The sequence below is a fragment of the Schistocerca nitens genome, chromosome 5 (assembly GCF_023898315.1).
Source record: "Schistocerca nitens isolate TAMUIC-IGC-003100 chromosome 5, iqSchNite1.1, whole genome shotgun sequence".
In the NCBI taxonomy this organism is placed as follows: Eukaryota; Metazoa; Arthropoda; class Insecta; order Orthoptera; family Acrididae; genus Schistocerca; species Schistocerca nitens.
Genome location: NC_064618.1, coordinates 221,911,367 through 221,935,319, shown reverse-complemented (window position 1 = coordinate 221,935,319; position 23,953 = coordinate 221,911,367). Strand labels below are relative to the sequence as shown.

General features: G+C 45.3%; 1 protein-coding gene and 1 pseudogene across 2 annotated transcripts in view; both read left to right on the top strand.

The window, feature by feature from the left end:
* The first annotated feature begins 4,367 nt into the window (after positions 1 to 4,367).
* The window catches only part of LOC126259976 (uncharacterized), a 177,711-nt gene continuing 158,125 nt past the window's right edge, over positions 4,368 to 23,953 (top strand). For both annotated transcript variants that reach the window (XM_049957102.1, XM_049957101.1), the window contains exon 1: positions 4,368 to 5,088. In XM_049957102.1, coding sequence (XP_049813059.1) covers positions 4,386 to 5,088 — 703 coding nt within the window. In that variant the 5' untranslated portion in view covers positions 4,368 to 4,385. The remainder of the gene's footprint in view (positions 5,089 to 23,953) is intronic.
* LOC126261445 (5S ribosomal RNA) lies at positions 20,297 to 20,414 on the top strand (annotated as a pseudogene).

Below are 23,953 nucleotides of genomic sequence, written 5' to 3'. Positions count from 1 at the left end.
AACGTGTATACGAAGAAGAATTAATTCTAACCTCCTTGATTTGGCCATGAATGCCGAAGGAGATCGGCCTAATTGTGACTAAGCTGTTGGTCGATGTTTTCGGATGATCTCTGACGACGGCGTTTGTTGATCTTTGTCAGTGCCACTATGACCACAATCTTAAAAGACTTACATGTTTGCAGCGTTCCCGTCAGATCACCGAAGTTAAGCGTTGTCGTGCTTGGCTAGCACTTGGATGGTTGACCATCCGGGTCTGCCAAGCGCTGTTGGGAAGCGAGGAGCACTCAATCATTGTGAGGACCCTTGAGGAGCTACCTGATTGAGAAGTATCGGTTCCGGTCAAGACTTCGAAGGAAGCATTTGAGAATTCTTGACGTCCAGAAACAAATGGCACCATTATCAATAATTTTTGTGAGGTGCACATGGAACCTGTAGATGACCTGCCGAAACTGGTAGCAAAAATCAAATAACTTCTCAATTTGCTTGGCTGTTTGGTCAATTTCTTTTTTAAAAACTGACAATGACCGGGAGAACGGAGTGCTGACCACATGTCTCTCCATATCCACATCCAGTGACGCCTATCGGGTGAGGATGAGACGGCGGTCGGTCGATACCGTTGGGCCTTCGGAGGCCTGTTCGGGTTGAGGAGGAGGGGAGATGCTTACAAGTAACGTGACTTGGCCCATAAATTACTTCAAGTTTTGTCAGAAAATGTTTTATTGAACCAGAGATGGTCAAATGTAGTATCGATTGTGTAGTAGCGTCGCTGCTCAACAGCGATCGCTGATTCAGTGTGTTATGGGTCATCTGTTAGGGTAACTTTAGATCGAGAGATGTATGGAGGACTCTCAAGTGTTCAAATGGTTCAAATGGCTCTGAGCACTATGGGACTTAACATTTATGGTCATAAGTCCCCTACAACTTAGAACTACTTAAACCTAACTAACCTAAGGACATCACACAACAACCAGTCATCACGAGGCAGAGAAAATCCCTGACCCCTCCAGGAATCGAACCCGGGAACCCGGGCGCGGGAAGCGAGAACGCTACCGCGCGACCACGAGCTGCGGACTCTCAAGTGTAAAGACGTGTTGCATCTGATGCTTGCTGGATATATACTCACTCTCTGCGGACTATAATGAGTTTTTTATTTGCAAGATATGATTTTTGCAAAGGACCTGGAAGAGCACCTGAACGGAATGGACAGTGTCTTGAAAGGAGGATGTAGGATGAACATCAACCAAAGCAAAACGAGGATAATGGAATGTAGTCGAATTAAATCGGGTGATGCGGGAATTAGATTAGAAAATGACACGCTTAAAGTAGTAAATGAGTTTTGCTGCTTGGGGAGCAAAATTACTGATGATGGTCGAAGTAGAGAGGATGTAAAATGTAGACTGGCAATGGCAAGGAAATCGTTTCTGGAGGAGAGAAATTTGTTAACATCGACTATAGATATAAGTGTCAGAAAGTCGTTTCTGAAAGTATTTATATGGAGTGTGGCCATGTATGGAAGTGAAACGTGGACGATAAATAGTTTAGACAAGAAGGGAATAGAAGCTTTCGAGATGTGGTGCTACAGCAGAATTCTGAAGATTAGATGGGTAGATCAGATAACTAATGAGGAGGTATTGAATGGAACTGGAGAGAAGAGAAATTTGTGACACAACTTGACTAGAAGAAGGGACCGATTGGTAGGGCATATTATGAGGCATCAAGGGATCACCAATTTAGTATTGGAGGGCAGAATGGAGGGTAAAAATCGTAGAGGGAGACCAAGAGATGAATACACTAAACAGATTCAGAAGGATGTAGGTTGGAGTAGGTACTGGGAAATGAAGAAGCTTGCGCAGGATAGAGTAGTATGGAGAGCTGCATCAAACCAGTCTCTGGACTTGAGATGATAACAACAACAACAACATGATTTTTGCAAACTGTGAAGGGAATCTCAACAGAAGGAGGAAATAATTAAGGTAAAGAAAGTAGTTTTGTTATTAATACAATGCGCGTATTCATAAGTGATGATAGAGACTATGTATAGCACTCACATCCAATGATTTTGTAAGCCGAATTGATAATGTATAATCAGTTTATTGAGAATGTTAATTGTAAGCATTTTTAATTTTCGAAGAATCAAAACACAGGTTTTAAAGTTAGTGCCATATTGTTACTAACCCCAGGTCAATACTAGTTTCCAGGTCCATGTCATTTTTGACTAACTATATTCCTCAAGAAGTAATTGTCTGAGTCATTTTCGATTTAATTAAGGTGTAGGCTAAGCAACAGCCTTGCAAAACAGCTATTTGCTAACTAAACCGTTTAAATTACTAACTGACAGCAGTGTGAAAAGTGTTACCATTGCGCGGATAAAGGTAAGAAATTTTATTATTTCAGGGATAGGATTGATTCAAAACAGGGACCATTATTTTCAAATTGATCAAGTTTTTTTTTACTAATGCCAGTTTCAAATCAATAGTGTTGCTTCAGATTCAGTTTTTGTGTTACGTAAGTGCATGCAGTTTTGGTTTAGTTTAAAGTTATTGACGGTTTACATTCTCGCAGCTAAATTTAATTTACATTCTCTGAGTCATAAAAGTTCAGTACAGGGCATTAGCGACGAGATCAAATTCACTTTCACGTGCCATTCCCATTCTAACAGTTGTATTTTAGACTACTCTCACGGGGGGACCTTCTGGGAGGTGCATCGCGTTATGAGCTCCCACTTCACCTGGCTAGGCACCTATCACACCTTAAAATTGTAGGTGCCAATGCGGCCAATGAAACATTGCCTGTTAAAGTTTGGGCAATACTTTATATACAGAAAAGTTTCACTATTGTGGCAAGTGAGCGAGTAGCCGAGTGACAAGGGAGCGAGACTCCCGTCCAGGCGACTCTGGTTCGAGACCTGTATACACTACTATTTGTTTCCTTTTTTATCAAATGCCTCTTTTAATTTATAATTAATCATCAAAATTCCGCAAGGAATAGATTAAAAAGAATTACAAGCCTCTATAAATCAAAATTACACATTGAATGTCAAATTTTGTCAAAATTTGTTAACTCCTGCTGTTCTTCATTGTTACGTGCAACCCACAAAAGACCTCCGTTGTCTTCCACCAAATGTTCAATATTGTCGAAATTGCACTGACAACTCGTGAACAACTTGCACTTTGCTCCATTTTAAAGGATACACGTCTGCACACTTCAAAGCCAAGCTTTCAACTGACAAGGAACGTTTATTCGGCAGTTATAACTGTCGCCACTCATGTACACACAGTAGAGTTCCTTTATTCGTGGAACGGCAGGTACAAATAGGGGAACGCCAACGGTCACCGAACATAAACAGGGCTTAGGCGCGACGACGCGTCAACGATGTGACAGGTATAAAATTTTTTAGGACCCTGTATGACGGGTTTATGACTATTTTCGAAGAAATGTTTGAACAACTTCTCTCAATTATAAGGTAAATAGGCAAATTTATGTATGCGAACGTTTTAATTGCGGTTAATTTCATGTTAAAATAAAAATAAACCCAAAATATTGAAATGTGACATTCAATTTTTAATTTTGATTTATAGAGGCTTGTAATTATTTTTAATCAATTCCTTCCAGAATTTTTATGATTAATTATAAATTAAAAGAACCATTTGAAAAAACAAAAAGAAAACAAAAGTAGCATAGACGGATCTCGAACCAGGGTCGCCCGGATGGGGGTCTCACTCGCTTGCCACTTTTTTTTTTTTTTAATAATCTCATTTTGTTCGCTATTGTTCGTTTCATCTGCTCGGGGCGGACGTCGTAAGACATCCGTTTAAGTTCGTTGTTGATCGATTAACTCAGGTTTTTTTTATTACAAAGGGCAGCTAACCCTCTGACCGAGCACGCTGAGCTACCGTGCCGGCGCCACTCGGCTACTCGCTCACTTGCCAAAATAGTGAAACTTTCCTGTATATAAAGAGCTGCCCAAACTTTAACAGGAAATATTTCAAAAGCGAGGCCGCATTGGCACCTACAATTTTAGGGTGTGATAGGTGCCTACCCACAGTATAAGCAGGCGAAGTGGGAGCTCATAACTCGATGCACCTCCCAGAAGGTCCCTTCGTCAGTTACGTAATTGCAATCACATTTCAAAAGTACGTGTTTCAAATGTTTGAAAAAGAGAGACAAGTGACGTTGGGTTAGAAATGCCACCGCTGCTCTCATGCGCGTCGTGTATGAGTGACAGGGCGCACAGAGCTTTGGGGAAGAGGCGGAGGAAGAAGTGGGAGCAGTGAAGGACGCGGAGGGGCGGCCTCGTCGCTTATCGCTTGAGCTGCGAGCAGCGCGCCGCGTAGCCGCGAGACGGTGACTCAGTGCTGCGTCGCACACAGACCAGCACGGTTGCCATGGCGACCGACGAGGTGCCGCGACTGGTGGACGAGCTGCCGGCACCCTGCAAGGCCGTCACCGGTGACGTCACCCTGAGCGACCAATGCCTCGTGCTGCGCCACCCCGACCAGCAGGGGCTGCTGGCCGACCTGCGGAAGCTCGCGGAATCCGCGGCCGGCGAACGCAGGCCCTCTGAGGGCTACGACAGTTCTTCCGGGATCTGCGAGTACGATCTGGAGCCGGTCGCCAGGAAGGACTCCCTGGACAGCTGCTTCTCGTCCTACAACTCCGGTGACCTGGCCGACGTTTCTAGGAAGCTCGCGTTCGGATTCGACACTGCTGGCGTGACGTGTACTGTCGAATGCGAGGAGAGCCTGGAACAGCGGTACGAGGCAGTCGAGAGCTGCAGTGTCGCGGAATATTCCGAGAGTGACAGCAGTAGCGAAGATGGCGAAGAAAATCTCGAGTGGCCGCTGGCTGGAGACAGATATGACGGCCACGTCACTGACGGTGAGGAGCAGCCAGCAGACGAAGTGATACAATCGTTGTCCTCCCTGCTGCACCGAGAGACGACCCAGAAGTTCGAGAGTCTCACCGTGACCGACTCGGAGGCCGTGCACGTGGGGAACGTGACGTACATCTTGGGCGAGGTCAACGTGAAGCAGGTGGTACAGGAGACTTCTCTCAAGCAGCAGGTGTTCGTGTCGCAGAGGAGGGGAGGTAAGGCTGCATGATTTCTTTACTTCTTTTTTCCACGCCTGCTTACTTTTCCCTCTCTTTCCCACAGCCCACTGTCTCCTTCCCTCTCAGCATGAAGAAGAGCGAATATGTTCTTATGCCGACGTTTTTGGAGAAATTTTTAAAGGTGCTGAGGGAGGTAGACTTTTCAGCCATAGTCTTTTTGTGCTGCGATGCGAGCATTTTTACTCTGGTTCCCTTCTTTTCCCTGCTACAACAGGGCAATTCACTCATATGAAAAGAACTTTACGGGTCAATAAGATTTTAATATTTACCTTATGTGAGTGACACTGAAAAAAAAAGCAAAACTACGTAATTTCACACCTCAGACCGGATTTTATGTGCCCAAAAATATTTCAACTGTTTCAGCACTACAACAACATGGTGTTCTCATAACCTTTCTTTACATCGTATTTCTCCTGCTACATCACTTTATAGACAACGATTTCGCCACACAACGGATTTTACGTGCGTTCTCTATGTGTACAAGGAGGGTAACTTCGAATCTCTGTGTCTCGGAAATGGATAAAGACACCACGAAAATTTTCAGGTTTGTTCGAGAACGGGATCTTAAGAATATATCGTAATAATTCACCCATTTGCCGTTCACAGCCGTCTTGAAATCCGCGCCTCGGTTTTGGTTCCCAAAAACGAGCTTTCCGGGTTTTCTCAGGAACCGCCCATGTACTAAACGGCGCCTCAATAAACCCCTTAAGGCGCACAGTACACTACATCTAATCCAAAAAGCACCAACCGATTTGCTCCATTTGCTTACGACGGAAGAAGTATGTAATGTCCAGACTTTGACCCTCCTCTGTACGACAGTTACAGTAAGATGATCCTTCTATGGGATATACGAATGGTCCCTAACGAAGAGCTATCCAATACTCTTGACGCTACATTTCTATCGCGAATAGCATCAGAGGTCCAAGGCCCGAGAAAATCCCAATTTATGCGTGGCGTTTTGGGACATTTTGTGCGGCGCATGCTGTCGCATGCGTACTGACTTAAAGTTTGCAGCTCTGTTTCCCAGTTTAATTCTTGTGACAGTGGCAAAAGACGCAGGGAAACTGTAATACGTTCAAACATAAACCGAGGCTTACCCCTCTACGAGTCCAAAGGTATCTTTTTTGTACCATTCCGAAGATTTATTTTATTTTATTTTAATGTTTTGCAAAGAATAGATTGAGTCCGTCCAAAATTATCTGACTTGGTGCTTACGGTGAAATATCAAGCGTCAGATTGTAAGAACGGCATTGTACCATCATGGCATAATATTAATTTGAAAGGTATTTGTTGGTGAAGAATAATCGCTATTCCAGCAGCCAGTGAACATGACTGATATGAAGGCAGTGCAGTCGGTATAGCCTAATCTTCTTGTTATGTAACCCGTGGTCTTTTAGCTAGCGTTGTTGACTCTTGATTCGGGGGCCCCGAGTTCGAGTCCCTGCTGGGTCGGGGACTTTCTCCACTCGGGACTGGGTGTGTTTTGACCTCAATGATCGATGCGCAAATCGCCAAAGTGGCGTCAAATCAGAAGGCTGACATCTGGAGACCAGACCCCCCCAGAAAGGGATTGTCGATCAAAAATACCTTAAGCCCCTTGTGGTATTACTATTAGCAAATAATTTTCCATTTAGTTCGCTCCCTGTCAGCAATTGACATAAAAATACACCACAAACAAGACGTTTTACGGTAATGATGAATGAAAACGAAGTTCTCTATTTACACTGGACATTGCATGGAAAACCTGAGCAGAGACCTCTGTTTGACCTGCCGACTACTACAGTTTGTGGAAACTAACAATAGAAACATCTTGTGGAACACCAAAATAAAAGTCTCTTACTATTGTTAGGAAAGATATCCAGTACGTACCATTTTTTAAGCGAATAAAATGCTGTCAATGGCTAGAAATAGGGTCCCTCCTTCTGAAATGCGCAATTTGCTTAGAAAAACGCTTGAAACACTTTTAATCCTTTCATAATAACAACAGGATATGTAACAGAGGTCATTTTTAACTGGACATCAAACGTCTTCAGAAAATTATGACGTTACAGAATTTTTTGTCACGAACGAGTAATGTAATATTCGTCTTCATTGCTGAATAGTCTCTAAGTCTGCGATGCGGAGGACGTGGGTTCAGTTCGTATATTTCCAGGAAGTTTTCATTGATGGAGTGAACTCAATCACGTGAAGTTTCACTGTAACAATGAATAGTGAGTCTATTATCGAAGAGATACGTTCTGAGATTCCAGATTTTCATTCTAATGAAAGTTCTTCAGGCAAATATGAGTTTCCTGTCCTCGTCGGTCGTATTTACCAGGAAGCAAAATATAAGAACCTTTAACGCTCACAAATATAAAGAGGAGGAATGTTGTTTCATACTGGTCTTGTAAGGTTGTAAAGTGGCGGTCTGCAGCCACCACATTCCCATAGATAGAAAATCTCGTTGACAGCTGAAGCGAATCGTATTATACAAAGCGAATATGAAAATACAAACAGGGCTATACGTTATGTCAACGTCCTCCGAATGTACCACTGTGCGTGTCTCAACCAGGTGCGTGATGTAAAGGAGTCTTATTAACACCAGATAATCCGTTTCCATTGTTCCGTGATGAAGTGAAAACGTTCTCGTGCTCGTTGTGCTCGTAAATAACGACATACCTCGTTGATACATACATCATGTTCATGATCGACCACACTGTCTTCAGTCAGTATAGACTGCCGTACTGTTAGACACTCGGATATTGCCAGTCACTGTATCTGCGCCCATTTGCATTAAAAAGCCAGTAAACATTCTAAATCCACTTTCATGGGAATTCGAACTTACCAGATGTTGTAAGACCATTCGTCCACTTCCGATAACCACTGATCAAAGCAGTATGTAGACGTCCGCCCGAACGGTTCCAATTTCACGACACTCATTGTGAGGCGTAGCGCCACTGCAGTCTGGCGTATGTGAGTCACATAGAGCGGATATTGCTCATATTTTCTACAATCAGAATCGAGATAAATAATTTTCTCTATTTACGGCACCAGATATGAGGGATACGTCCCTTATCACACGACCTCAAATCTTCCTTTCTGCACTACATCTAGCCTCCACCTTCACTAAAATTCTGAACATAGAATGAAATTTTCACTCTTCAGCGGAGTGTGCGCTGATATGAAACTTCCTGGAGGATTAAAACTGTGGGACGGTTCGAGACTCTAACTCGGGATGTCTACGAGGGCAGTTCAATAAGTAATGCAACACATTTTTTTTCTCGGCCAATTTTGGTTGAAAAAACCGGAAATTTCTTGTGGAATATTTTCAAACATTCCCGCTTCGTCTCGTATAGTTTCATTGACTTCCGACAGGTGGCAGCGCTGTACGGAGCTGTTAAAATGGCGTCTGTAACGGATGTGCGTTGCAAACAACGGGCAGTGATCGACTTTCTTTTGGCGGAAAACAAGGGCATCTCAGATATTCATAGGCGCTTGCAGAATGTCTACGGTGATCTGGCAGTGGACAAAAGCACGGTGAGTCGTTGGGCAAAGCGTGTGTCATCATCGCCGCAAGGTCAAGCAAGACTGTCTGATCTCCCGCGTGCGGGCCGGCCGTGCACAGCTGTGACTCCTGCAATGGCGGAGCGTGCGAATACACTCGTTCGAGATGATCGACGGATCACCATCAAACAACTCAGTGCTCAACTTGACATCTCTGTTGGTAGTGCTGTCACAATTGTTCACCAGTTGGGATATTCAAAGATTTGTTCCCGCTGGGTCCCTCGTTGTCTAACCGAACACCATAAAGAGCAAAGGAGAACCATCTGTGCGAAATTGCTTGCTCTTCATGTGGCTGAGGGTGACAATTTCTTGTCAAAGATTGTTACAGGCGATGAAACATGGGTTCATCACTTCGAACCTGAAACAAAACGGCAATCAATGGAGTGGCGCCACACCCACTCCCCCACCAAGAAAAAGTTTAAAGCCATATCCTCAGCCGGTGAAGTCATGGTTACAGTCTTCTGGGACGCTGAAGGGGTTATTCTGTTCGATGTCCTTCCCCATGGTCAAACGATCAACTCTGAAGTGTATTGTGCTACTCTTCAGAAATTGAAGAAACAACTTCAGCGTGTTCGTAGGCACAAAAATCTGAACGAACTTCTCCTTCTTCATGACAACGCAAAACCTCAGACAAGTCTTCGCACCCGAGAGGAGCTCACAAATCTTCAGTGGACTGTTCTTCCTCATGCACCCTACAGCCCCGATCTCGCACCGTCGGATTTCCATATGTTTGGCCCAATGAAGGACGCAATGCGTGGGAGGCACTACGCGGATTATGAAGAAGTTATTGATGCAGTACGACGTTGGTTCCGACATCGACCAGTGGAATGGTACCGTGCAGGCATACAGGCCATCCTTTCAAGGTGGCGTAAGGCCGTAGCATTGCATGGAGATTATGTTGAAAAATAGTGTTGTGTAGCTAAAAGATTGGGGAATAACCTGGTGTATTTCAATGCTGAATAAAAAAACCCCTGTTTCAGAAAAAAAATGTGTTGCATTACTTATTGAACTGCCCTCGTACTATCACGAGTAAATGCTCTATGAACTGACCTACCCAGCCACTAGTCGGTACGCACCCTCACAACACTGCATGCTCGGTAAAGTACTTGCCCGCGAAATGGAAAGGGCCAGAATTCGAGTCCTGGTCCGGCACAGAGTTTTAAACTGCTAAGAAGATTCAGCTACTGAACATACACTCCTGGAAATTGAAATAAGAACACCGTGAATTCATTGTCCCAGGAAGGGGAAACTTTATTGACACATTCCTGGGGTCAGATACATCACATGATCACACTGACAGAACCACAGGCACATAGACACAGGCAACAGAACATGCACAATGTCGCCACTAGTACAGTGTATATCCACCTTTCGCAGCAATGCAGGCTGCTATTCTCCCATGGAAACGATCGTAGAGATGCTGGATGTAGTCCTGTGGAACGGCTTGCCATGCCATTTCCACCTGGCGCCTCAGTTGGACCAGCGTTCGTGCTGGACGTGCAGACCGCGTGAGACGACGCTTCATCCAGTCCCAAACATGCTCAATGGGGGACAGATCCGGAGATCTTGCTGGCCAGGGTAGTTGACTTACACCTTCTAGAGCACGTTGGGTGGCACGGGATACATGCGGACGTGCATTGTCCTGTTGGAACAGCAAGTTCCCTTGCCGGTCTAGGAATGGTAGAACGATGGGTTCGATGACGGTTTGGATGTACCGTGCACTATTCAGTGTCCCCTCGACGATCACCAGTGGTGTACGGCCAGTGTAGGAGATCGCTCCCCACACCATGATGCCGGGTGTTGGCCCTGTGTGCCTCGGTCGTATGCAGTCCTGATTGTGGCGCTCACCTGCACGGCGCCAAACACGCATACGACCATCATTGGCACCAAGGTAGAAGCGACTCTCATCGCTGAAGACGACACGTCTCCATTCGTCCCTCCATTCACGCCTGTCGCGACACCACTGGAGGCGGGCTGCACGATGTTGGGGCGTGAGTGGAAGACGGCCTAACGGTGTGCGGGACCGTAGCCCAGCTTCATGGAGACGGTTGCGAATGGTCCTCGCCGATACCCCAGGAGCAACAGTGTCCCTAATGTGCTGGGAAGTGGCGGTGCGGTCCCCTACGGCACTGCGTAGGATCCTACGGTCTTGGCGTGCATCCGTGCGTCGCTGCGGTCCGGTCCCAGGTCGACGGGCACGTGCACCTTCCGCCGACCACTGGCGACAACATCGATGTACTGTGGAGACCTCACGCCCCACGTGTTGAGCAATTCGGCGGTACGTCCACCCGGCCTCCCGCATGCCCACTATACGCCCTCGCTCAAAGTCCGTCAACTGCACATACGGTTCACGTCCACGCTGTCGCGGCATGCTACCAGTGTTAAAGACTGCGATGGAGCTCCGTATGCCACGGCAAACTGGCTGACACTGATGGCGGTGGTGCACAAATGCTGCGCAGCTAGCGCCATTCGACGGCCAACACCGCGGTTCCTGGTGTGTCCGCTGTGCCGTGCGTGTGATCATTGCTTGTACAGCCCTCTCGCAGTGTCCGGAGCAAGTATAGTGGGTCTGACACACCGGTGTCAATGTGTTCTTTTTTCCATTTCCAGGAGTGTAGTTCAACGCTCCACCTCGTACTGTCGTTACATACTACATCGTTTTTAACACAAACTTTCTCTACTTTCATTACTATCTTTTGGGTTTTTGAAGATACTGTAGACAGCTGGTCAGTATCTCTGCTCCGTTCTTATTGTCAACATTCTGAACATCTTATTTCATCTTACATTGTCAGAGTCATTCTACGGATCTGTCATACATGTTGTAAGGCCCTAGCACAGAGAAAAAGAAAGTAGATAGTAATAATCAAGAATTAAGAAGTAACATTACGGCTTCAGGGCCTTTGATAAGAATAATCCCACTATTGTACTCATTTTTGGGTTCCGTAACTCAATCGGTAAAAACAGAACCCTTATGGGGTAACTTTGTTGTCCGTCTGCCTGTCTGTCCGTGTTTGTCCGAATTTTATGAACTCTTTTTTTTTTTTCAGGAACGGTTAGTCGTATCAGGTTCGTTGTCGGTATAAAAACTTTGAGCTTCCAAGTCAACGCAGTCAAGATACACAGCCAGTTACATTACATATTTTGATACTCGCAGAATCAAATGGTTCACATGGCTCTGAGCACTATGGGACTTAACTTCTGAGGTCATCAGTCCCCTAGAACTTACAACTACTTAAACCTAACTAACCTAAGGACATCACACACATCCATGCCCGAGGCAGGATTCGAACCTGCGACCGTAGCGGTCGCGCGGTTCTAGACTGAAGCGCCTATAACCGCTCGGCCACCCCGGCCGGCCGCAGAATGACGTATCAAAACCTATGCGGTACTTCCCGTTGACCTAGAATCATGAAATTCGGCAGGTAGCAAGATCTCACAGTAAAAAGCAAAGGGAAAAATCGACAATTGTTAAGTCGTAGATATATAATGTTAATGTTGTACAATGTTAAATATATAACGTTAAATTGTAAATATATCACACGGAAAAAGTATTTTTGTCGTGTTATTCGCCTGTCTACCTGTCCGTCTTTGAAGACCTCTTTTGCTGACGAACGGATTGACGTATCAAGCGGAAATTTATGTCACATACTGAGGTCTATGGTCCCTCGGAGAAGTAAAGCAAGATAATCTTGTATGCCAATGCAGTCAAAGGACACGGCCGCTAATGTCACACATTTCGATACCTGCCAACTCACTCATCAAAAATTATGCAGTAATTTCCGTAGCCGCAGAGTCAGGAAGCAAGGTTCCACAGTAAAAATGAATAAAAAATTCGAAAATTTGTAATTTGTTATTATATCACACGAATAATTTTTTTGTCATTTGTTTTCCGTATGTCTGTCTGTCCGTCTGTTAAGACCCCTTTTTCTCGGAAACGGGTAGAGTATCAACTTCAGATTTATGTCACATACTAAAGTCTGCCGCGCAGGGTAGCCGTGCGGTCTAGGGGGGTCTTGTCACGGTTCGCGCGGCTCCCCCCGTCGGAGGTTCGAGTCCTGCCTCGGGCATGGGTGTGTGTGTTGTCCTTAGCGTAAGTTAGTTTAAGTAGTTTAAGTAGTGGGTAAGCCTAGGGACCGATGACCTCAGCAGTTTGATCCCATAGTCCTCACCAGAAATAGCCATATTACTAAAGTCTATGGTCCCTTGGCGGTGTAAGAAATTTAATCGTCTGCTTCAATGCAATAAAGCTATTAATGTTAGATATTTTGCTAGCTTGCCAATATCGCTGTCGATAAGAGGCAGAAATCCTCGATGCCTGGCGTGGATGAACTGTCTACATATACAGGGAGGTCCATTGATCGTGGCCGCGACAAATATCTCACGAAATAAGCGTCAAACGAAAAAACTACAAAGAACGAAACTTGTCTAGCTTGAAGGGAGAAACCAGATGGCGCTATGGTTGGCCCCCTAGACGGCGCTGCCATAGGTCAAACACATATCAACTGCGTTTTTTTTTAAAAAAAATAGGAACCCCCATTTTTTATAAAATATTCGTGTAGTACGTAAAGAAATATGAATGTTTTAGTCGGACCTCTTTTTTCGCTTTGTGATAAATGATGCTGTAATAGTCACAAACGTATAAATACGTGGTATCACGTAACATTACCCCGGTGCGGAAGGTATTTGCTTCGTGATACATCACCCGTTAAAATGGACCGTTTACCAATTGCGGAAAAGGTCGATATCGTGTTGCTGTAAGGCTATTGTGATAAAAATGCCCAACGGGCGTGTGCTATGTATGCTGCTCGGTATCCTGGACGACATCATCCAAGTGTACCGAACGTTCGCCGGATAGTTGCGTTATTTAAGGAAACAGGAAGTGTTCAGCCACATGTGAAACGTCAACCACGACCTGCAACAAATGATGAGGCCCAAGTAGGTGTTTTAGCTGCTGTCGCGGCTAATCCGCACACCAGTAGCAGAAAAATTGCGCGACAATCGGGAATCTCAAAAACGTCGGTGTTGGGAATGCTGCATCAACGTCGACTGCACCCAAACCATATTTCTATGCACCAAGAATTGCATGGCGACGACTTTGAACGTCGTGTACAGTTCTGCCACTGGACACAAGAGAAATTACGGGACGATGACAGATTTTTTGCACGCGTTCTATTTAGCGACGAAGCGTCATTCTCCAATAGCGGTAACCTAAACCGGCATACTATGCACTATTGGGCAACGGAAAATCCACGATGGCTGCGACAAGTGGAACATCAGCGACCTTGGCGGGTTAATGTATGGTGCGGTATTATTGGAGGAAGGATAATTGGCCCCCATTTTATCGATGGCAATCTAAATGGTGCAATGTATGCTGATTTCCTACGTAATGTTCTACCGATGTCACTACAAGATGTTTCACTGCGTGACAGAATGGCGATGCACTTCCAACATGATGGATGTTCGGCACGTAGCTCGCGTGCGGTTGAAGCGGTATTGAATAGCATATTTCATGACAGGTGGATTGGTCGTCGAAGCACTATACCATGGCCCGCACGTTCATCGGATCTGACGTCCCCGGATTTCTTTCTGTGGGTAAAGTTGAAGGATATTTGCTGTCGTGATCCACCGACAACGTCTGACAACATGCGTCAGCTCAATTGTCAATGCATGTGCGAACATTACGGAAGGCAAACTACTCGCTGTTGAGAGGAATGTCGTTACACGTATTGCCAAATGCATTGAGGTTGACGGACATCATTTTGAGCATTTAATGCATGAATGTGGTTTTTACAGGTAATCACGCTGTAACAGCATGCGTTCTCAGAAATGATAGGTTCACAAAGGTACATGTATCGCATTGGAACAACCGAAATAAATTGTTCAAACGTACCTAAGTTCTGTATTTTAATAAAAAAAATCTACCTGTTACCAACTGTTTTCGTCTAACATTGTGAGCCATATGTTTGTGACCATTACAGCGCCATCTAACACAAAGCGAAAAAAGTGGTCCAACTAAAACATTCACATTTCTTTACGTATTACACGAATATGTAATAAAAATGGGGGCTCCTATTAAAAAAAAACGCAGTTGATATCCGTTTGACATAGGGCAGCGCCATCTAGCGGGCCAACCATAGCGCCATCTGGTTTCCCCCTTCAAGCTAGACAAGTTTCGTTCTTTGCAGTTTTTTCGTTTGACGCTTATTTCGTGAGATATTTGACTGGTTCACGATCACTGGACCACCCTGTATAACTGACTTCGTACAGAATCCTAAGTGTGATAGTTCTACTCGCACTAATGCTGATATATTTTAATATCAATTATATTTAAAGCTTCTTTAATTTTCAGGTGCAAGAGAAAAGAGACATCCTAATTATTCCTGAAGTAGGCCTACTGAGGAACTGAAATCTGGAAACGGCTGTTGGCTGCAGTAACTTGGCGACAAGGTATTGGTTTACTCAGAATGGCGGAACACGCTAAAAAGTCTTCTTGCTGTAATCGATTCCTTCTTGCTCCACGTGGAGGCCTAGGAGCAAGGAACTCAGTGAGGACCGCTTTTCTGGCGGTTGGGACAGAAGGGAGCGTGGAACATCTGTCGGAGACGACACATGGGCTTCGATCCCTTGCCATCCATATAATCTGGCAACAGTCCCATTTTTTTTTGGGGGGGGGGGGGGGAGGGGGGGGATCAGAAGCTCACTAGATCGGGCCCCTATGGTCATAAAAGGTCAGACCACCACCGCCCCCACACATTCAGATTCAGCTTCGATGCTGACCCACGGATGCAACTCCATCTGCGTCACAGACGCTGTTTGCTTTAGGCACTTGCCAGTTTACATTTATTAAGATTTCAAGCTGGACAGATCTCTGGAGCGATGTTCACGGATGCACGCCACTTCATTCGCCCAGAATCTCACACTACAGCCAGAAGCTGACAGCCTTATTCGTATTTTAAGTAAGTTGTGTGTATTTTATGTAAACTTGCCTCGAGTTGTGTAGTTTCTTCGCACTTTGCTTTGCGGCAAACCCGTGAAAACTATTTACAACATATCCGCCGGGAAAGCCTGAAGAATCACAGTATTGCTTAATTTTTGCGAAGGCTCCCCTCGACTGATTAATGTGAACCTATAACTTCTGAATGCATAAATATGCTATTGGTTGTTCTTTTTGTGTTGTGACCTGCTTCCCCTCCACCCTCCCCCCACCCCCCCCCCCCCCACCACCGTCTCTAATCTTCTTCAGTCTCCATACTAATCAAGGACGCCCTGATACTAGGAACGTTTCCGACACCTTACACCAGGGTCGAACAGGGCTTGCAAAACTACAGGCAAGCGTTATGTGCTGCCCGCGTGCAGTCCGAGGCTCGGCCTGTCGCGGTATTGTTCGGTTCATCTCGGGAGTACGCGGTACAGCGTCTAACAATTCCACCACTTGCAAAGACGGTTAGAAATCAGATTAATAATGTTGCTCACGCAGCATATGTTAGCTTTATTGGGCAACAACAATGTTATTGACCGTGGATGGTATCGTCAGAATGGAAATAATGAAGTCTCTGTAAAAAAGTCATTAATTTTGGCACTTATCTTGATTCCCACGTAGATTTCGTCGAAGTTGTTATGGCTCATCTTGTTGATTCTAGGCTGATTCCACTTTGACTGCTAGAAAGTCCAGATCTGTATTTAGACCTCACAAATGCGTTTTTCAGGAAATTCTTAATGATCAAACAATCCCAGTTCAGAACAATGGTATGGTAGAAATAATTTTTGACTTGGTGTTCACGATCCACATTTTTATTAAACTTCCTGTAAATTCACATATACTTCTTCTTAATTGTCACATCATCAAGAAAACAGTTTGTATCAATCTTCATATATTTAATTTCCACTTTAACCAAACACCACTGTTCTTTTACAACAAGAACCATATCACTGTAATATATCGATACATCGGAGTACCTATACATTAATAAAACCAAATGTGAATATTGTCACAAAAATATCTCTTTTACTTCGCAGAAAAGTAGTACGATATTACTGGTATCGAAAACTGGGGTTGAAGTGTCGTAATGGTCACGTAAGTAAAGAACCATTACAAGCGCAATATGTCGTTTAGCAGTGCGGTGGGGCATTTTTCGATCGGCACGACATTCATCAGCTCAGCAGAATCATGGTGCCATTGTTGTTTACCCTTCGCTATTTGTTTGTGGTATGAATTAAGTTCACAGCGTGGTTTCGCCCAAATAACTAAGTGCCAGGTAGTCGCTGCAAGCGACGCCGGCGTAGCCACGCCCAGAAGTTTTCCGCAAAGCCGCCACAACCACTCCGCTACCTGCGGCCGCCCACAGTACCACTCATCTCAGTCCGTGGTGGTCGAGTACGATGACAACATCCTCTTCTAGCTATGTGATTAGTGTATTAGGCAGAACCCAACATGAAAGTTATCATTAAATTTATTCTGATTGAGAGACTTCTATTTTGTCTGTGTCAGGTGCTACATCAATGATCGGAGACAGCTGTAAATACCCATTCCTGTGGAAATGGGTTGTTGGTTGGTTGATTGGGAGGAGGGGACCAAACAGCAAGGTAATCGGCCCCATCGGATTAGCGAAGGGCGGGGAAGGAAGTCAGCCGTGCCCTTTCACAGGAACCATCCCAGCATTTACCTGAAGCGATTTACGGAAATCATGGAAAACCCAAATCAGTGTTGGGAGGACGTGGGTTTGAACCGCAGTCCTCCTGAATGCGAGTCCAGTGTTCTAGTCACTGCGCCACCTCACTCGGTAGATGGTTTGTACAAAGTTAAGTAATACTTCTTATCTGTATTATAATGTAATGACCTGCTAGCCGCGCGGTTAGAGGCGTCATGTCACTGATTGCGCGGCCCCTCTCGCCGGAGGTTCTAGTCCTCCCTCGAGCACGGGTGTGTGTGTTGTTCATAGCATAAGTTAGTTTAAGTAGTGTGTAAGCCTAGGGACCGATGACGTCAGCAGTTTGGTCCCTTAGGAATTCACACACATTTGAACATTTTGTAATGAATTAGTATTGTTTATGTTACAGTATCCTCTCCGTGGCCTCCCAGAGCAAAGTAAAGAACCCACCACTGTACCGACGAATGTATTTTCGTCCGATACAACATGACAATGCGGTGGCTGTTTGCACAAAAAGAAGGAATCAAGTGATCTATCTCCACAGCCATTTAACATGAATGGGCATGACAGGGGAGAAGTATGAGTTATAAGAAGATAGTAACTGTTCTCGAAAGAACAGATACCATGGTATCTGTTCTTTCGAGAACAGATACTATCTTCATGTATAATTAAATGGCTAGCCGGCCATTGACCTTCGTCTGTGCGAATGCGCTCAGTTTGCCTGAACTCTTACGGGAATCGTCACCTTAGTGGGCGCCAGTAATGAGTGAATGGGCAAATATGTATTAGGAACATTACGTATGTAGACTGTGGACAGTTGGGAATGTGGGTCTCATGGGAGTCGTGCAAGGGATCAAGGGATAAGTCCCTGCAGTCGCGCTATTCATCTGTGTCCTCGTGGTTCAGATGGATGCCGGCACGGTAGCTCAGCGTGTTCGTTCAGAGGGCTGCTCGCCCTCTGTAATAATAATTAAAAAAAACTGAGTAAAGGAATCAACGATCACCTTGAACGGATGTCTTGTGACGTCCGCCCAGACCAAACGCAACGAACAATACCGAAAAAAAGTGGATAGAGCGTCTGCCATGTAAGCAGGAGGTCACGGGTTCGAGTCCCGGTCGGGGCACACATTTTCAGCTGCCCCCATCGAGGTATATCAACAACACCTGTCGGCAGCTGAGGTTTTCAATTAATTATTATTCAGAAGGATGAGAATTCTCACGATTTGTTATGCGGTTACATATCGACTGATATCGTAATTTTGCTGTGGAACGACATTGCAATACCATGCAGGAAGAATTTAAGGTTTGATCGATGACGAGAGAGCAAAAAACGGCACTATCGACAGACCGTTTGTACAGAATTCTTTCTTCTGTGCACCAAGAAGCACTTCGTGCTAAATTTGCAACCATGGAGTACGTTATGGAATTGCTGGTACGAAGAGTAAATCCTCCGAAGTCGCACGTGTTATTACACTGTCAGCTGCAACTGTTTTCGCTGGAACTGAACAAAGAGTATGGAGACTTTATACACTCCTGGAAATTGAAATAAGAACACCGTGAATTCATTGTCCCAGGAAGGGGAAACTTTATTGACACATTCCTGGGGTCAGATACATCACATGATCACACTGACAGAACCACAGGCACATAGACACAGGCAACAGAGCATGCACAATGTCGGCACTAGTACAGTGTATATCCACCTTTCGCAGCAATGCAGGCTGCTATTCTCCCATGGAGACGATCGTAGAGATGCTGGATGTAGTCCTGTGGAACGGCTTGCCATGCCATTTCCACCTGGCGCCTCAGTTGGACCAGCGTTCGTGCTGGACGTGCAGACCGCGTGAGACGACGCTTCAAACAGTCCCAAACATGCTCAATGGGGGACAGATCCGGAGATCTTCCTGGCCAGGGTAGTTGACTTACACCTTCTAGAGCACGTTGGGTGGCACGGGATACATGCGGACGTGCATTGTCCTGTTGGAACAGCAAGTTCCCTTGCCGGTCTAGGAATGGTAGAACGATGGGTTCGATGACGGTTTGGATGTACCGTGCACTATTCAGTGTCCCCTCGACGATCACCAGTGGTGTACGGCCAGTGTAGGAGATCGCTCCCCACACCATGATGCCGGGTGTTGGCCCTGTGTGCCTCGGTCGTATGCAGTCCTGATTGTGGCGCTCACCTGTACGGCGCCAAACACGCATACGACCATCATTGGCACCAAGGCAGAAGCGACTCTCATCACTGAAGACGACACGTCTCCATTCGTCCCTCCATTCACGCCTGTCGCGACACCACTGGAGGCGGGCTGCACGATGTTGGGGCGTGAGCGGAAGACGGCCTAACGGTGTGCGGGACCGTAGCCCAGGTTCATGGAGACGGTTGCGAATGGTCCTCGCTGATACCCCAGGAGCAACAGTGTCCCTAATTTGCTGGGAAGTGGCGGTGCGGTCCCCTACGGCACTGCGTAGGATCCTACGGTCTTGGCGTGCATCCGTGCGTCGCTGCGGTCCGGTCCCAGGTCGACGGGCACGTGCACCTTCCGCCGACCACTGGCGACAACATCGATGTACTGTGGAGACCTCACGCCCCACGTGTTGAGCAATTCGGCGGTACGTCCACCCGGCCTCCCGCATGCCCACTATACGCCCTCGCTCAAAGTCCGTCAACTGCACATACGGTTCACGTCCACGCTGTCGCGGCATGCTACCAGTGTTAAAGACTGCGATGGAGCTCCGTATGCCACGGAAAACTGGCTGACACTGACGGCGGCGGTGCACAAATGCTGCGCAGCTAGCGCCATTCGACGGCCAACACCGCGGTTCCTGGTGTGTCCGCTGTGCCGTGCGTGTGATCATTGCTTGTGCAGCCCTCTCGCAGTGTCCGGAGCAAGTATGGTGGGTCTGACACACCGGTGTCAATGTGTTCTTTTTTCCATTTCCAGGAGTGTATATTACTGCAGAGTAAATTCGCTGAAGTAGCACGCGTTATTGCCAACGGCTTTGCTGCTGTGGTAACACCGGTTCTCGTCAGATCACCGAAGTTAAGCGCTGTCGGGCTGGGCTAGCACCTCAATGGGTGACCATCCAGACTGCCCAGCGCTGTTGGCACGCGGGGTGCACTCAGCCCTTGTGAGGCAAATTGAAGAGCTACTTGGTTGAGAAGTAGCGGCTCCGGTCCCGTAAACTGATATATGGCCGGAAGAGCGGTGTGTTGACCACTTGCCGCTCCATATCCGCACCCAGTGACGTCTGTGGATGAGGATGACACGGCGGCCGGTCGATACTGTTGACTCTTCATGGCCTATACGGGCGGAGTTTACTTTTTTAGCAAGCGTTATTACACTACTAAGGTACGATATCTCCTGCAAGCGGTCGCTCGCTTCGAGATCCCACACATGAGCGATTTGCCAAGCAATTGCATTCAGTGTTGTGAACGCCACTGTGTCGAGAGTTTTTGCTATGAGTATTGAAATGCAGTATTTAGCAGCAGTTGTTGTTGATTCACATATCCCCACAAATATTCGCAAAACTTAAATTGAAGCAGACGTGAATTATAAGTTAGTAACTTGTTTTGAAACGCTTTTTTTGAGAAATGTGGGTTACTTTACAGAACATATTACATTTTCCACTGATACCATATGGGTTGTGTACATCTTTCCAGTGTGCCAATACAATTCGTTCACGTTCAGTAGTCCCCAATTCCTTTTTTGTTGATTAGTCTTATTGTTTTATTGCCTGTATTTATGGCAACACAATAATTGTTAATTATTAAATCGTCTTGTCTATAGAGATGTTAATAGCAGTACTACTGATTACAGTAATTCCAGTTATAAATTATAAGGAGGAGAATTTATTTATATAAAATGACAAGAGACTTTAGTATAACTGTATATTAGATTTGCCATGAACATTTAAATTAAAATGTCCTCTTAACTTTACAGTAGGTAGGCTACTTGTATCATTCTGATTAGAAGTTAAAAACTTTAATAACGAGTTTAATTATTTCATAAGTAACTCAAAATCATAAGACGCAGCCCATTCTATCGCCACTATTACTACGAATTTCCCATCATTTCCATTTCTGTAGCACAAACTTCAAAAAGCTAATCACTGCACAATCGGAGACTTTATTTTGTATTACTTTTTAACATAAATGGCGACACTGTGTTCCACTTCACTTCTCAGACTATTTCCTGGATCACTATAAATTCTACCGCAGTATCGTTATTCAACATGGGAAAACCGAGAGGAAACAAAATTGCGCAACCAGGCTTGATATATATACAGAAACGAGACGCAGCCGTATTGCCACACTACGCTACTAACCAGCCAGGCAGCTACATTGCGAACTCGAATCGCGTGCAATCCATCAGATTGCCTGGAATTTCCATGCGACCAGAGGTCAACAAGCGATCACTGCGATTTTCCCACACACGTGCGATCTACGAAGTGATAGGTCTCTCCTATGTGGCACCCTTTAGTTGCAAACACTCTACTTTGGAAGTGATCGAACACCATGTAGACTTTATATATTATTACAGGGAACGTTTGTTAAGTCAAGAGGCATGCTGTTTTCGATTTAAAATACTTTATAGTTGAATTTATGAAGAAAAAAAAAAAAAAAGAAAACTGGAACAAAAATTAGAACTTCAGAAATGAATTGCAGACTTCGAATTTTAAGCAGACTGGACTGCACACCGCCTACAATAGGACGTTGCAAGGTTAATCATCCATAATTTGAGGAAATTATCTGTTTTACATTTGTTTTTTGAACTGTTTTCGACACCGTTTGCCGTGACAGTTAAAAGAACCTCTCTGCATGTGTATAGAGGAACTGATCGATCTGTATTGTAATTCCCGTTTAATAAACAAATTCGTTTACGTTAAAACTGTTTAGGAGTTGTACGTTGTTTTCCTCGGAAGAGTTTCCACGTCTCCATAATGGGATTGCACACGTGATACAATATTTATATCAACATTTGTGCGTGAAACGCTTTTTTTCTTTTATGAAACAAAATAAGTCATGATTAGGTGTCAAACTGTCTGACGAACATCTGTTATATTGCCCGCATTGGGCCGTGTGCCGATACCCGCCAGGGTAGGAATTGTGGTGGGCTACGTCTATAACGAATCGGAAAAGGACAAAACGGATTTTTGGCATTTTCTCCTGGATGGACACACGAAGCTGCAACAGCATAAGAAATATAGGCAAGACTTCGCTAATTACTTGCGACTTACATTTACCGACCCGCCGGCCAGATGGGGTGTGACGGGTGAGATAGACGAAGAAGCCGAGATAGACATCGATCACACTTACGGACCCTTAGTTAATTTCGAGAAGACGACCCAGTCTTTCACCAACGTCTGGAGAACGAGTCGATAGATGGCTCTCTTGCTCTATCGAACGTCGGGTCGTGAGCAGGTGTCGCCCCCCCCCCCCCCCAACACGAATTTCATTTCATTGCTACAGGAGCATGTTTCTTTTGTATTTGTACTATCCGCAATGTCTTCATGTCTTTCATTTGGACATTTTCAGTTTAATTCATTTCCTTAATTAATTAATTTTCTAATTAGCCACTATTTGTCAACATTTGGACATTGTAGACACTGTTTATGCAGTAGTACAACAAAATGTATGTTAGCAAAGGTTGTAAGTCTGACATTGGGAAAAAATAAAATACAACAAATATGTATATATATATATATATATATATATATATATATATATATATATATATATATATATAAATCAATAAGTAAAAAGAAAAAAGATGGTAGAGCACTTGCCCGCGAAAGGCAAAGGTCCCGAAAAAAAAAGCAAAAAAAAAGCGCACTAACGCGCGGCTTCCTGGACTCGGGTAGGTGTGCTGGCCCGGAACGAATATGCCTGGCGGATTAACGACGAAGGGCCGGTGTGCTGGCCAGCCTGGATGTGGTTTTTAGGCAGTTTTCCACATCCCACTAGGTGAATAACGGGGTGGTCCCCACGTTTCGCCTCAGTTACACGCGCCGCAGACATTTGAAACACGTCCGCACTATTTCACGATTTACACTAGACGCAGACAGTTGGGGTACACTGATTCCGTCCTGGGGGGGGGGGGGTACAGGGTGGTGGCAGGAAGGGCATCCGGCCATACCTAACAATAACACTGCCAAATCCGTTGTAACCACGCCCACCCTGCGATCGCTGCAGGACTATGGCGTAAGTGAAAGAAAGAAAGAAAAGGTCCGTATGCCGACAGTCTATACCAGATAACAACTTTATTATGTCTCCAGCATTATCAAAATAATTAGGCCAAATAATACTGAAAACTCGTTTTCTTTATGATCTATGTCGTTGCGACATGACACATGAAACAAAGCCACATACAATGTTCCTTGCGTGACTGCACTGCCATTTAAATGCAGCGCGTTCGCAGTTAACCTCTCTTCCCAATAATACCACTTAAACATGAGGTTGCCTTAGCAACGTATCCGTCAGCAGCGGAGAAAATCGCTCTACACGATTTTTGTTGCTTGACAAACTACGCAGAGGCTTCTTCCGAGCCAGCGGTCAACGATTTCCATAAGTGACCTCGTGTGCCTTCACAGCGCGATTCGGCCTTCGGCGACTGTCATCAGTGGACATAATTATGGTGTTTACGTCT